This window comes from Brienomyrus brachyistius, unplaced genomic scaffold (assembly GCF_023856365.1).
Source record: "Brienomyrus brachyistius isolate T26 unplaced genomic scaffold, BBRACH_0.4 scaffold51, whole genome shotgun sequence".
Lineage (NCBI taxonomy): Eukaryota > Metazoa > Chordata > Actinopteri > Osteoglossiformes > Mormyridae > Brienomyrus > Brienomyrus brachyistius.
Window position 1 is genome coordinate 699,292 of NW_026042326.1, and position 16,737 is coordinate 716,028.

General features: G+C 40.8%; 1 protein-coding gene across 4 annotated transcripts in view; it reads right to left on the reverse strand.

Annotated features, from left to right (window-relative positions):
* Nucleotides 1–16,737, reverse strand: part of LOC125723767 (signal-induced proliferation-associated 1-like protein 1) — a 168,155-nt gene that overhangs the window by 83,236 nt on the left and 68,182 nt on the right. For all 4 annotated transcript variants that reach the window (XM_049000498.1, XM_049000497.1, XM_049000499.1 and 1 more), the window contains 6 exons: nt 11,394–13,031; nt 11,133–11,263; nt 8,909–9,097; nt 8,585–8,759; nt 2,058–2,161; nt 1,690–1,847 (listed from right to left, as the gene is read on the reverse strand). In XM_049000498.1, the coding sequence (XP_048856455.1) occupies nt 1,690–1,847; nt 2,058–2,161; nt 8,585–8,759; nt 8,909–9,097; nt 11,133–11,263; nt 11,394–12,846 (2,210 nt within the window). In that variant the 5' untranslated portion in view covers nt 12,847–13,031. The remainder of the gene's footprint in view (nt 1–1,689; nt 1,848–2,057; nt 2,162–8,584; nt 8,760–8,908; nt 9,098–11,132; nt 11,264–11,393; nt 13,032–16,737) is intronic.

The following is a 16,737-nucleotide window of genomic DNA, read 5'->3' on the forward strand; positions in this document are numbered from 1 at the left end:
ACTCCCCGCCGCAGTCACAACACACCATTCATATCCGTTTTCCCATTTTCATTAAATTTCAATTAAGTGAAGGTTCTACAACAAAATATGGTTCATATCTTCTGGTGAGTATTCAGCCTCAAACATGGCAATAAGAGGAGTACACTATGGTAAAGTATCTTATTCAAAGCACAGTAAAATATTTATGAAAACAGCTATATATAATTACTTAGCCATTTAATAATGGAGGCATTTGTGAATTCAATAGCAATTTTACATTTTCATGGAGCAATTCTAACTTCTCATACTTGTGGCCACCCAGATTTTTTTGCAGATTCTAGCTGAGAGGATAGACCATGTTTGGACTGATAGGACAGATGGTTCATGGCGAAGGCAACATTCTGAAATACAATTCATGTTTCATTTTTCACAAACTTTGCACAATGTGTTACAGACATGAAATTATGATGGCCCTGTCTAATTTATGCCCAGTTTAAACAAGCAGCACATCTGATGATATCCATTTGGTCAGATTTTCATACTCACAGCAAAAATTTAGTTCCCTTCTCAGGATGCATGTGTGTATGTCTACGTTCTTAACATAGGATTACTGCTAAGTGCAATCTTTGCCTTTGCAAGGTGTGTGTTTTACAAAATCCTGGTTTGGAGTTTTTTACCATCCAAAAATTGAGTATAATATTTTGGAGTGATATGCAGTTCTGTACTGATTTGTTGATGGTAGGTTGGTTGAGCCTAACAGGCAAAAAATTCTAGTCCAAATAGTTTTAAAAAGGAATCACCATTGTGTTCCGGTAACAAAGCTGCTAATATGGTACTCACATCATTTCAAGCTACGAGGGCAACAGAAACATCCAATGGCTTTCAAGTATAAAAGGGTTTTGAAGTATTACTGGAATGAGTGATCCATTAGCTGTCAGACAAAGTTTAATCAGGGCAGCTTTGCACGTCTAATGCAAATAGAGATCTTCACTTAAAAGTGCCACACTAAATATTCTGCTTCATGTACGATACAAAGCCAACTTGAGGGTCTTGTTCACACTTTATACTCACTAGATAATACTCAATGTTATCGAATGTGTACTCACTAGATCATACTCAGTGTTACGGACACTGCATATGCACTAGATCATGCTCAATATTACAGACAGTACATACTCACTAGATCATACTCCATGTTATACACAATGTATACTCACTATGTCATGCTTAGGGTTATGGAAACTGCATACTTACTCGATCATACACAGTGTTATAGTCTCTATACTCAGTAGATCATACTCAGTGTTACAGACACTGCTTACTCACTAGATCATACTCAATGTTATAGACACTACATACTGACTAAATCATACTTGATGTTATGGACACTACATACTGACTTGGTCATACTCATTGCTTTAGACACTGTATACTCACTAGATCATATTCGATGTTATAGACACTACATACGCCCTAGATGTCCTCCCCCCACAATTTTTAATATGGCTTCATTTGTCCCCCAATAAACAATTTTTGTGTTTAAATTATCAAGTCTCCCCAATATCAAACTCTCCCCTAGCCACTGATTGTGACATATACTACTTGGTAACTGGGATGTGGTTAATTTACTATTTGTTTGCCCAAAACCTCAGACAGTGAGGGGGAGTGCATTTGGCAAAATCTCACTCTCCTGTTCCCTTGAGCACTAACCTGTAGCAGGTGCTTTCAGAGCAGGGGTTGTGCACACGGACAATGACAAACACGTGCTGAAAATGGGAGCGGATGTTTTTAGGGGTGAAGGGCTGGGCGCCGGGCTCCTGGAACACGATGGTGACAATGTCATTCCCAATATGTCGCTTCCTCAGGAGCTGCCAGACAGGAAAACAGAAGACAGCATGTCAGACTTCAATAGCGACATTAGATAAAACCATGTGCTCTCCCGGGGCTCTGTAATTATCAAACATTGCTGTTAGCAAGCAATGCAAAATACTGTTAAATATTAAAGCAAGTGGCCTGGGGATTGTTTATAGCTTTTATGTTAGCCTGAAACAGAAAACCAGTAGAACATAATGCCTTACTTGCTGCTTGTTGTTGGGCGTGTAGGGCAGCATGGTGGACACATGGAACATGATCTCATAGTCCTTGTAGGTGGTGAAGAGCGAATGTGTGCCTGTAGAGTCTGCTGTAAGGAAACATCAACAGCATGTCAGATTCTCACTCACCTCCCAGAGAAAAATACCGCCTGGCTGCTTCTACAGAGCTGGAATCCAACATTCTTACCATTCATCTGTAACAAAAGGCTTTACCAGGACAAACAAAGGCACCACTGAGCAGTTCTGACTTTGATCTTCAGTTATAAAACCTTTTGCTTTGTGACCAACCATATTCTGTTCTGGGTTCTGTAATAATTTCTTGTTGACGCTTACAAAGAAATTTTGAAATAAGTTTATCAGGCCTACTATGCAAGGATGATATTTTTTAAAAAAAAGCAAAGCAGTGCAAATATAACTAAACCCCATTCATATGTTCTTGCAATTCTACAAGTAGAGCATTATGCTAACCACACAAAGTTTGTGGGGTTAAATCCCAAGGTTTACACACACAATGAAACCCTTCCCTCTACTGCAAGTTGGTCTGGATAAAAAACATCAGATAAATTAGTCAAATGTCAGAATCTATCATTGCAAGCTTTTGTTCAATAATACCTTAACAAAGGGGCTAAAAACATCATTTCAGAAGTAAATTCCATGACATACTTCACATGTTTGTAACAAAAACCTTGAGGGAGCAGGCCTATCAGTCAGGCGATTCAGAAGTATATGCTTAATTCACTGAGGAAAATTGTAAAGTCAAAAAGATGTACCCCTTCTTCTCCCAGAATCACTGGTTTCAGCATTTGCAATTATGAAAAAAGCTGGGAGCCTAGAGTAACATTGCCAGGAAGAATACAGTGGCCATTACTTCATATCCAAACTCACACCCAACAAAATTTAAAAAAACGTTTCTTCCCTTTCAGCCCTCCATTTCTCAGAAGTTATGCCCCGTACAACTTATAAAATCATCGAATTATCATTTTTAATTCTTAACAATAAAAAATTGGAACTAAATCAGTATCATATTTGGCTCACTGATGTTTCTGTACAGGTACGCGACAGACACATTTCCCAACGCACCTATTGCTGGGAATTTCTGTGCAACTTTTGGTTTCTTTCCAAAAAGAAACTGATTTTGAAGTTTCGGTTAGGCCCAAAAATAACTTTTTTTGTAAGCTTTGTAAACATCAGGTACTGAATTATTTCCAAAATTTTAGGGAAACTGTACTCTACTATCAGTCACATTACTGGACAAGAAAGCTTTTACTGAAGATAATTCTGTTCTGTTAAAGGTACAGGATATATATATATATATATATATATATATATATATATATATATATATATATATATTTAACTCTAACACATACTCATACATACAGTGCCATGCACAGACACTACATCCATAACTTTATGTAGCATGTAACTACAGTAAGTAAGCATCTGGCAATGGCCAATTTTATTTTTTAATAAAAGTAATCATCCAAAAACAAACACGCTGATATCTGCTAGGGAAGTGGCTATGGATCATCTGCTTACCCATGGCTATCAAGAACTTATACTCTCGACTAGAGGTGGTATATCGATATACAGTGAAAACCGCCTATAGTGATCACGTCTGTCTGGGTGAAATTGATTGCTGTAAGCGGATGATCATTACAACCAATGTTTTCTTTATGTCGCAGGAAGATAACATAAAATTGTTATTTGTATTTTTATTGGATGAATATAAGGTAATAAAAGGGACAGAATTGAAGTTACAGAATTTATTTAACAATTTCTTAATACAGTACAGCTGTTTTAAGCGTTTTTTTAAACTACAGTACTATACAAATTAAATTATTGAAGTGTGCATAATTCAAATATGCTATAATACAGTACAGCACTGTATATAAATATTCAGTTCAATTCAAATTTATTTACACAGCGCATTTTCACAATGTTACATTGTCTTATTGTAGTTTCTGTGCTGTATCTCATTGGCTCGTTTTTGGCAGTTTATTGTAAGCTTAGATAAGTCTATATTTTTCATTGAGAGAAAATTACTTTCTTTTGTCTGTCATGTTTTCTGTGTCTGTAGCATTAGCCTCAAGTAGCTAGCCAGTAGCAGACGGGTTACCACAAAGCAAAGTAGAACAATCAAAGTAAAGAAAAAATACAATGAAATAAATAACGCAGTTTTATTTTTTCTATATGTTGTCATGTTTAAAAAGATCCTAAATTAACAGTGTAAGCAGACTACTTGATTAGTATAAGTGAATTATTTGAGCAGTATTTGTACCAGAATGATTCTGTCCCAAGCTGTTTGATCCATATAAGTGGTTGATCACCATAACAGTGAGCACATTACAGCAGTCTCCCAATCTTGCAGATTCCCTAACGGTTTCCACTGTATTTTCAAAAAGAGGTATAGGATGACACCATGCAATTTATATCGATATACCTTCTATTGGGTGTTACAATCAATAGTATTCTTTCCAGGTTGCAAACAATGCCAGAGCTTCAGTTAAGACATTACACAGACTCCCAGAATTCATAGCTAAAATCAAACCATTCTGTTTTTTTCAAACATGTTGGCACAAGGTGGTGATTACTGTATGCATTGTAATCTGGGGGTATTTCACATTAAAAATAGAAACTTTATGCATTAATCACAAATTTTAAAAAGCACCCCCAAAATTTTGTAAATACCACCATTTTTTAGACAGCGGGGGCACAAATTGTCCCACAGATATTTTTTAAATCTCCTACACTGACAGTAAAAAAGATGAGCAAACGTGTATTGCTGGGGAATATAGGTGGATTTTACCGAAGATGAATGTACTGTAGTATAACACTATTCCCCAAGGCTCTGTCCTTGGTCCTTTCCTCTTTCAGTCAGTAATGTGGCAGGTATTTTCCAATTTTTTTAGGCCACCTATGACTCAGGGGCCCTTGGTATCGTCCTACCTCTCCCCCCTTACGGCGCCCCGCCTACCACTACTATGCTGAAGACATCCAGATCTACTTGACCTTCTCTCCTAATGGCATCATGGTCTCCACACGGCTCTCTGCGTGCCTGGCTGACATTGCAGCCTGGATGAGGGACTATCACCCCCAGCTTAACCTCTCCAAGACTGAGCTTCTTGTCTTCCCTGCCAGCCCTATCATCCATCATGGCATCACTGTTCAGCTTGTATCATCCACACTGTCTCCATCAAGGTCTGCCAGGAACCTAGGGGTAATGATAGATGACCAGCTGTTCTTTGCCGAGCACATTACAGCAGTCTCCCAATCTTGCAGATTTATTCCGTATAACATCAGGAAAATCAGGCCTTTTCTGTCTTAGTTTGTGGCTCAGCTTCTAGTCCAGGCAGTTGTTGCCTCATGACTAGGCTGTTGTACCTCTCCTCTACTACCAGCTTCTGCAATCACAAACACAACGTGTCACAATGATTCAAAATGTGGCAACACATTTGACATGTCACACCCCTGCTTATTTCTCTTCACTGGCTTCCTATTGGTCCTCACATCAAGTTCAAGTCCTTCTTACAGGTTCATTAATGAACAGACACATCTCAGTCAAAAGACTCCTCAAGACCAATATCCCATCTCGCTCCCTTTGGTCATCAAACCACTGTGCTTGGAGCTCCTTTCACCACACAAAAGTGTCACTCCAGGTGTTTTTTTTGTGTGGTTCCCCAATGGTGGACTGAGCTCTTGAACCACATCTGGTTATTAGACTCCCTCTCCACCTTCAAGAACCACAAGACCCATCTGTTCCAGGAATTCCACTATCAGCCCGATGTCTCATTATGGTCCCTGAATATTTTAACCTTAGGTCTATGTTAGCCTTCTGTTCCTATCGCGTATGTTAAACATGTCGGTGCCGACCCGTGTCTTTAATCAGCCATAAAATATCCTCAAAACAATTATTTATCATCCAATTTGCTTCTTACCTCTTGGTCACCTTGTTATGCTTCCTTCTCCATGAAAAGATTGGTTTTAATATTTTTGGTGTGGCTTTCTGGACCTTTCTTTTGACAGCATACCTCTCATTTTCAATAAAATTATGGTAAAATAAACCTCAAGAGAATTATATATATATAAAAAAAAAAAAAATCCCCACTCGCCCTCCTGTGGGCGGTCTTTGTCCTTCAAGCTCGGGTCCTCTACCAGAGGCCTGGGAGCTTGAGGGTCCTGCGCAGTATCTTAGCTGTTCCTAGGATTGCGCTCTTCTGGACAGAGATCTCAGATGTCATTCCTGGAATCTGTTGGAGCCACTCTCCCAGTTTGGGCGTTACTGCCCCGAGTGTTCCAATTACCACTGGGACCACTGTTACCTTCACCTTCCACATCTTTTCTAGCTCTTCTCTCAGGCCTTGGTATTTCTCGAGCTTCTCATGTTCCTTCTTCCTGATGCTTCTTCCATACTCTGACTATATATATATATATATATATATATATATATATATATAAACTGTTGTTTTAATTTATTTAGTTTAAATAGTGATTCCTGACACAGTCAAAAAGCCTTGATGCACTGCACAAATCTATGTGGTGCTTTTATGCATTTTAAACTTAAAAACGGGTTGGTGCTAACCCAAACACCAGAGCTATTATAATCTTGACCAGAGCATTTACAATTTAGTGAATTTTTTAATTTTATTTTATTTATTTTATAGTATGTTTGTTTGCAATGTTCTATTTGCCTCGCTTGCTCATCGCTTTGGACAAATGCATCTGCTGAACGTAAATACAAATATAAAGTGAATTGTGAACAAAGAGCATGATTTTTCATCATATAAAATTCACTGCAGAATTTAATGTTGTTGGTTAATATATATAAGTATAAAACATCCAAGGTAGAAAATACGATGGCATGATATTACATCACAATGTTATGCGTTATGTGCGTGTGTGCAATAATCACCAGGGCTTTAGAAGATGGATGTAAAATTTTTGGGACTATATGGACGTTTACTTGCTCCCATGATTTGATGAGCAGATTAGTAATACGCATCAAATATTAATGAGAGGGATACTGTCACACCCAAAAGTTAGTAATCTGTATGAATCTGTCTTCACCCTCACCCCTTCTTTCGTTCGGCACTGCAGTCGTCTGCCCTTCACTCTCCTCTTCACTGCTGCTGTGCTGATGAGCAGTGCAAATGTAGTCACAACTCAGCTGGCTATAATATGTAAATCGGAGAAAATATAATAATTTATATAATATATAATAATTTTTACAGAGACCTGGGAAGGCGTGGTGACGATTTACTACAAAAAGTATATGAAAGAATCCCAATAAATATTGAAACGTACATCCAATCTCTGGTCCTAAAGAAAACTCCAGAAAGCATACCATTTGACCAGAGATGTAGTCTCGTCAGGGAGAATTACTTTGAGGAAGATGTAAGTGATGCCATTAAAACATCACAGAAGCACGTGATGGACCGCCTCATTCACATACAGCTAAAGAAATATCTAAATGAAAAATAATATTAACCCATAAATAATTTATCTTTACGAAAGTATTATCATAATTATGTTAAGACGTGAAAATGTGAATGCGGCTATCGTTCTGAGAAGAGCTGCAGTCACGTGGTCAAAGAGCCGCGTGTGGCTCGCAAGCCGCAGGTTGCCGACTCCTGCACTAGGGTAACAACACCAAGGAGACTAGGACCATGATACAGAGTAATAATAAAACATTGCAGAAGTGGGGAAAACCTAAAAATAGGAAAATGCACCAAGTAATAACCCGCAAAACAAAAAACCTAATAAACATACAACAGGTGAGACTGGCCTCAAGCCAGCCTTGAATCCACAACTGAAGGGTACAGCCTACGAGCTATGCAGCAGCCGTTCAGCTCTCAGCAGCCTATGAGCTCTCAGCAGCCTATCAGCTATGCAGCAGCCTATCAGCTCTCAGCAGCCTATCAGCTATGCAGCAGCCTATCAGCTCTCAGCAACCTATCAGCTATGCAGCAGCCCAAAAACCAAGATGGTGCACAAGGACTGAGGTTGACAAGAGATTGGTTTTGGGGCATCACAATATGCCTCTCATTAAAATATACTACTAATCTTCTTATCAAATTGTGGGTGTAAGTAAACTCCCTTATAATACTGAAATGCCGGCATCAAGGCAAATTTTTATGCCTGTCATCTAAAGTCTTGTAATCACATCATATTTGTGGACACTGATTTGTGTCTGTTGACACAACTTGGGACAACACCACCAACTAAGTTAACACTGCATTGGTACATAATAATTTCTGTTTGACTATAGTTTATTTCAGGTAAATTTCCTCTCCTTTTTTGTTTTATCGACAGTCCAAATATTTCAAAAAGTCATTATGTGAGAAAGAAGCAGCAAGGAACAAAGATTTTTATTTGATAGCCTGTCTGGGAAATGCTCTGATGGTAGTATGTGATTTCATTTTAGCTTGTAACAGCAGATATGGTTTCTATGAGTTGCTGTATTACAGTATAAAATGAGTTACTGCTGGTGCCTCATGCATCCCAGGACATACTTTTTGTATCGAGCTGAGCGCGGTACTTGGTGAAGCCCTTGAGTCTTACACGCTCCCCCAGCAGCTGCAGGAACTCTTCTAAGGCTGGTCCTGCCGCTTCATTGTTGTACATCTCCTCCTCGCTGCCCTGCCCTGCCAGGCAGTACATCACCCCAACCTTTAGCTGGAAGTTAAGCTGCAGGCAAACGGGAAGAGCATCAGTGGAGGGTGCAGCATTGTCATTGTGATTCGTACAAAATGAGTCTTAATAAAGTGTGATGCAATTGTAGAACATTGTGGTAGAATTCACTGAAGTGTGTGAGATCCACTAGAAAGTAAACATACCCCCTGCTCATCCAGCTTCATCAGCTGCTCGGTGACCTTAGGTGTGTTAAGGGCCAGTCGCAAGCAGTGGGTGTTCATCTCCGGTACTAGGTACTCCAGAACCTCCTTCAAAGGTAAGCCTCGTGGCATACCATGCTTGGAGGACGAGGGTACGGCATCTTCAAGGATGGACCCCCGTAGTGTTGTCAACTGCAAAGCAATAGAGAGAAAGGCAAACATTTGAGTAATATGAGGACTTGTAACACAAGGATATGTGCTTAACCTGATCAGGACCGTGCAGGTTCAAAATAAAAACATGTTTTTCTGCACTTGAAAACAGCAGCCTTTATTGGAACAACCATATAAGCTTTAGGCAGATATATATGTACACATGTTTCCATCAACTTGCATCTGGGTTTCATCCCCAAAGTCAGGACATAGGTCAATCTGAATGTATTTTGATCATTATAGGGGAGAGGTCAAAAACACTGTATAACAAGATACAACATCACACGCATTTAACTGACCCTTATAGCTGCAGCATGATTGGTTTGTTTTGGTTCTTGCCAAAACAATGCCCACTACGTTTACTTTGGACATCTCTCAATTTTATTAAAGCTTATATGGGATGTACGTACAATCAGACGATGCTCAGTAGGACATATGTCGATGGACGACTGTATTAAATCTATAGCTAATATATCATATAAGGGTGATATTGTGGCTCAGTGGTAATCCTGCCCCCGTTTGTGTGTGTGTCAGCTTTCATGTTTTTTAGCATAATGCAAGGGTGGCACAGGAGGTAGTGCTATCGTTCGGCAACTGGAGGGTTGCCGGTTCGAGGCCTGGTTCCTCCTGACCCCATCGAAGTGTCCTTGGGCAAGACACTGAACCCCAAATTGCTCCCGGTGAGCAGGTTGGCACCTTGCATGGCAGCCTCCGCCACCGATGTATGAATGGGTGTGTGGATGGGTGAATGTGAGGCATAAAATGTAAAGTGCTTTAAGCACTCGTAGGAGTAGAAAAGCACTATATAAATGCAGTCCATTTACCATTTTACCCCAGATACTGAGTCGCCTCCTGCAATCTCAAAGCATGTTAAGTGATTTTGTGTCTCTAAATTGCCCTACGCCCTGCTACTGTATAAGCACACTGAAATCCAGTGCTGGATAAACAGATGCAAAATGGATTATATCCCATAAATGAAAATAAATTCCTGTCACCAGGGGCATCAGAAGCATTTTAAATGTGGGGGGTCACACTGGCGGGGATCTGGGGACCCTTCCCCAGAATTTTTTTTTTTAATGAATTAAATGCCATTTCCTGCATTCTGGTGTATTTTTTAACAGGTTGTTAAACACTTAATTTTACCTACAAAAGTCACTTAACTCAATGACTATTTTAGAGACTCAACAATAAGTCCTCATTCAATTAGTACATATTCATCAGCCTGTTTTTAACTGCTACCCAATGCTTTGCCTAAGATAATGAAATGAATGTGACACAATTTATCACCAATGAGTTTATGGGTGGCCCATTCGGCATTTTACTTTTTATTTTGCGTATTCCCTTTTTATAGAAGCTCGCACAACATGCCACTGTGCTGAGCAATAGTGACCCTCAACTGTATGTTTAAACATAAGAATATTCATTATTTCACACATTTAACAGGCATGACATGGCCTGCACTGACGATTCACTTCACTTGTGTGTGGTGAGTTGTAGGTAACCCAGAAAACCCGGAGTGGTCTTTCAGTAGTATGTGTATTGTCATATTGATCAAGTAGAATGTATTCTTTCGTGAAGCAAAAGAAACAGCGCTGGGTGAACTAATATTTTATGTTAAACGTGGGACAACGTAACAAATAATAGATTAAACGTAACAAATAATTATGAAATGTGAGGGGGGCACGTTCCCCCTCAGATTTTATGGCGGCAACACCCATTACATAAATCTTATTTAATAAAACGTACAATTTATGATTTCACAAAGTGATTCAACAGAACACCAACAGTTTTCAGTTTGCTCTGCAACAAGCAGGGTTAATAAAGCCAAATATATCCAGAGAAAGCCTTCCGCTGCGAGAGCGATAAGCTGATCCACACAGCATGTTTCATAAGTGGGCCGCAGGCACCGAAACTGACTTTCAGTTCAAGTCAGAAACACCCACACTGTGAATGGCAGCGGGTGAGCTGGCTGACAGGAGACAGGAGCAGGCGCTTGAGTAGCTCAGCAGTGACATACCTCACTGGTACGGAAGATGATGCGGTAGTTATACTGCGGACCATGGTCTTTGTGGTCCTCCAGCTTCTCCCTGCGAAGGCTCACGGCCACTGGTCCTAGTGTCTCATCTATCCCGAAGTAGTTCCAGTGCTCTAAAATGATTAGATAGATTAACTTTCTTTCAAATATCATATTTTTCTGTTTCAAAAGTACATAGAGTCATTTTACCTCAGTTTTGTGATATGTGTGACTAACTCTCACATGTATGGCATGAGAACTCACCTCTTAAGTAGAAATACTTCCTATAGTAACAAGAGCCCAGGTCCACGTGTTCCAAGAAGTAGCGCTTCCCCCACTCATTAAACATGCCCTGACTGTCCTTGGGGGCCTCCAGGATGGCTAACGCAGCATTTGGGCAGCGGGAACTGAGCGAGGACTCAAAGGGGCTGTCCTCTCCGCTTGCAGATCCCCCACTGCCGATGCTGCCTGCTTTGGAGGGACTGATATCTCGCTCAAGCTCGCCCCCGATCTCATTGCGAAAGCAGGGACAGCTGAGCAAAAGCTCGTTACTCTTGTCATCACCGGGGTCCAGGGTGGGGCTGTCCTTTAAGCTGAGCTCCTCCTGGCTGCCACAGGGGGAGCTGGATGCCCCACTTTGGACAGAGGAGGCTGATGAGGTAGTAGAGGCAGAGGCAGCTGCAGCGGCTGAGGCGCCAGTGGTCATATTCTTGCGCTTGATGGCCGCTTGTCCACTTTGAGTGGCTGAGTTCAGGTCAAAGAAGAGGCTCTGAATGTCAAAATGTGCAAAGCCCTTCTGGCAGACCCACGGCTTGGCAGGCGGGCCGCCATCCTCAGACCGGCCGTCCTCTGCGTCCGATCCGGCTCGGGAATCACAGCCATCCCCTTTAGCGCTGCGTAATTTCCGGAATATGGACTCGCCTCCTGTTTCTGACTTTGATCGCTTTTTGAGGGGCTTCTCCCTCTCCTTTAAGCGACTTGAGGGGCTACCTCGCTGGACACCTATTGGTCCTTCGGGAAGGTCTAATCCCGCCAGTTTGGGGGCTACGCTAAATAACTCCCCCAGTTTTTCAGATACTGAACTACGCTGGTCTGGTAGGTCACTATGGTAACCCTTGAGCATGTCAAAAAAGCTTTCCCCGGAGCCATGCTTGTCGATAGAGGATGTGCTGCCATACTCCCTATGCATGGGGGTCCACCCCGAAAAGGACCATCCTTCAGCCCCATCTCCATCCAGCTCACTGATGGTGATGTCGCTGTTGCTCCGTTGTCGGATGCGCCGCATGCCTTTGCGAGGGGACCCAAGATAGCCATCGGGAGACAGGAAACGGTTGTCCTTCCCACGGCTGGCACTCTGCATCTTGCTCTTCAGCGTGTTTTGGATGTTGCGCAGCATGGACGAGTCCTGAGGGCTGACTAAGTGGCCAAGTTTAGATGAAAGATTACTCGGTGTTCCTCCGACGGTGCTGGGGGAGTCAGTTTCCACGGTAATGTGCCACACGCCTCCTCCATCCTTACGTGGAGGCCAGTCAGCCACTCGAGCCCGTACACCCATTTTCGGCACCCCAGGTGTGCACCCAGACAAGTGGGCACTTTCGCTGCGAGGGGGCGGTGCCCCTCCATTGGGCAGGCGCAGGCGGCGAGTATAAAACTCATCCGTGGCGGGGACGGAACCTCCAACAGATCGTTCTGTCTGTGATCGCTTTAAGCTTGTCATGGCTCTGCTTTGCTAGGATGATTAGTATTCGAACATGGCAGCCACCGAGGCTGCCTGCCGCTCAGCCTGGATGCTGCTCTACAGAACCATGGACTGGGCTTTCAAACAGGTCAGTCACGAGGTCGGGGTGCCACTGAGGCTATTCAGTACTCCGCTGGACCTCATGTCGGCAGACAGAAGAAGTCCTTAGGAATTAACAAAAGAGAAATGTGAAAGCTTACTTCTGCAGAAAGAGTCATGATTCTGCACAGCAGACTGAACAAAAATGATTATATTTAGCTTTTTGTAGAAATGCCAGGTTTAGAACCTTGAAGATTTTTGCTAGTCTTGATTGCTACCAACACTCCACAGACAGAATATGGTAAGTTCATGCAAAATGCTCTTCAGTTACACAGTTAGATTTACTGTTTCAAGTGAACATGATAGCTAATACATTTTAGTGGTTATATATTGAAACATTGATATTCAATTTGTTGGCACTTGAGTAATAATCACAATGTCAATGGAAATGCCATGTTCAGGTGTATATTCTGCAAGATTGTACAAGGGCTTTGGCCCGGAGCAACTCCACCACCCTAAACTGTTCAAGAGAGCACCTAATCCTGTGATAGTACAGGCCACAAGTCGGCAACCAACTTCTGAAAATTATATATCTAAATGGGAAGCAAGTGATCACTTTGCTGTCTACACAATTTAGTATTTTTTTAAGAGACTTTTTCCTCCAAAACAACGAACAACTGAGAAAGCTGGGTCAGCCAGATGCTGGTGCAGTTATAGTTAAGGGCCTTGCTCAGGGGGCCAACTGTGACATCATTCTGCCACCCATACTGTAAGATTTGAACTGCCAATCTTCCCATCACAGGCCCAGAGCCCTAAGCCACTCACACACAGAAGAGTGGAAGACTGTCAAAACCCTATCAATAAACAGAAGATTCTAATTACTTTCATACAACAATTTATGACAAACAGTATAAATCAATGCATGTCTAACTGTTAATTGTCTATTGTCATGGTGTCACCAACTGTAGCTGTGTCAACACAAATTTCCCCCAGCCTTGGTCTTGTGGCAATAAATATTCTGATTGTTTATAGATGAACTACAAGAATGACAATGCAACACAATTAAGTTAATCCAACTGTAGTTACTAAGGAACGTTTATGTTATTATATCATTTATTTTAATTTTCATACTATATTATTTTCTATAAATTTCACACTATATGTCATTCCATATTTGAAGTGATCCTCAACACAAAAATCCCCTTTCTCTATTAGTACAACTACTTACTGGCATCCGGGGGCATGTCTTGACTGCAAACTATATAGGCTTTTTAAAGAACAAACATTTCTTTCCTTGATAAGTACTACATATGCCTGCATATACATACAGCCTTTTCCTTAAATGTTTATGCAGTACGGTGGCCACACAACTTGGGGCCTATCCTGAGAAGTATAGGGCACAAGGCAGTGGGACACTCTGGACTACCATCCTTCATAGGCCCCACAGGGCAAATCAGACACCAGTTTGCCAAATCACATGGATACCCATGTGCCACAAGGAAAATGCAAATTCCACAGAAGAAGCAGGGACAGCATTAGAATTCCAAACCCAGAGATGCAGAGGGCACAGTGCTACCCACTGAGCCTCCATGCCACAGGGATTCACATTTATATATATATATATAAATTTAGTAATGCATTATATATTACAGTAAAGCACTACCCATGTACTATGTGCTTTTAGAGACATTTTTTGTTTGAATTTAAATTTATTCATCTATTATTTGTGATTGTTTGGTTAAGAAATTAGTTTTACATTTTTAATTTACATGAGAAAGTATACTGAAATAACAAGCTTGATTCACTAATATTTTTTTCAATTGGAATGGAACTCAATTCTATGAAAAAAAAACATACAAACTGAGCCTGATACTATATTTTCCCCCCAAATTAGCAGCATTGTATGTTGTGAACTCTATATCAATATTTGTTTTGCCACTAGAGTATCAGCATAAATTAGTATACCCTGGCAATGCACTTTCACTTGGCTGTAATTTCTTTGCTCAGGTTATTTTGAGACTTAACTGCTGTTCTCAAGAGCACCTTCCAACAAATTTATGAACAACCATTAAGAGCTAAATCTGGATACAGGGAGCACATTATAGCCACAATATATCTACACATTGCAGGCTTTGCATTTACATTCACCCATGCTATCAACAGATTTTGCTTTGATTTTAGTTATATTTATATTGCATTATTAATGTTTTAATTTTATTTTATTCAAGCAAAGACACACACTCATGCTCACACCCTTCTATACTAACAAACACAGGCACACAAAAGGGGATGCATTCTTGATTTGGTGCAGATATGTCTTTTTCATTATGCTGCAGGCAGTTTAAGCATCTCAGAATGAGAAACTGAAGACCCTGTATCATGGTAGCCTCACAACAGAGGTAGCAGCTTCAAGCTCCAGCTATACTGTGCAAATTTATGCTCTAAAAAAAACAGCTTTTGATGTTCGCTACATGCATCTATATCTGCCCTGGGTAGGATATATATGTCATAATTTCAATTTTTGATGTTCTGATGTTTTAAAAATGAGCACAGCAACCCAGATTTATGAAAAATATCTTGAAAGACACTGGGTTACTAATTTGCCAATAGGGATTTTCACAAGCACAGGCTACATTCATGCAGTGCTTGACAGAGGAAGCTCACACACACACACATACTGTATGGGCTGAGCGGAGGCTCTATGATTCACCCTGCGTATAAACCATGTGCCTGCTGTAGGAGGTGCTGTCAGAGGATTCATCACAGAAATGGAGAATCACGCTGGGCATCCAGAACTCCAATTTAATATTTTTGCAGGTAGATTTGAGTCACTACCATAGACTGGGAAACTGCATATTATGCTATTAGGTGGCCAGAAATAGCCCAAATCAATGTGTGACGACATGTGATAAGTATGCTTCCCCAGAATTATATTGTAAAATACTGGTAAGATTGTAACAGTGTGGCATGGTGCAGGTAGGAAAAAGAAGGTGATGATCCACTTAGTGGTTCACGAGACAAGGGATTTATTAACATCAAAGGGAAAACCACAAGAGGTCAGAACTAAATGAGCAAAATAACAACTAAAGGGGAAAATAAATCAACATGCTAGGGAAACCAGGCAACAAAAGTAACAGAAACTAAAAAAATCCAAGCAAAGAGACAACACACAGTAATAACCAACTAGGGAAATGAACAAAGGCAGGCACTTAAATATATTGATAGCAAGTACTAACAAAGGGCAGGTGTGAATTATCAAAAACAACCAATCAAAAACGGCACAGGACAACGAGACACAGGTGAAGCAACCAATCAAAGTCAAAGTCAAAGTCAGTTTTATTTGTCAATTCCTTCAAATGTACTTGACATACAAAGGAATCGAAATTACGTTTCACACTGTCCCATGCGTAGACATTGACAACAATAAGTGCAGATGCACACAAATACTAATGAACACTGAACTAAGGAACTAGAGAACTGAAACGAAGGAAACATAGTGAAATACTGCACTAGGAAAACAAACAAGAAAACAAAGTACAATATAAAACCAGAACAGTACACAAGGAGGGCAAACCTAGAACCGTAAACTCAAAAGGAAACATAAAACACTGGGGAAAAGAAACTGAAATAAAAAGAATGAAATAAGGCTGATCATTAGCCAATCTCAAACCCATGACTGAGGAAGGTAGTTCCTAAGCCACACACTCAACTCGTTGAGCCATGCAATACGGAGAGCACGGTGGGGCTGAGGGACAGGAGTCAGGGTGGAGAACAGGATGGCCAGCAACACCTGCTGGCCACATGTGGAGAAGACACAAAGGGCAGGGTTGG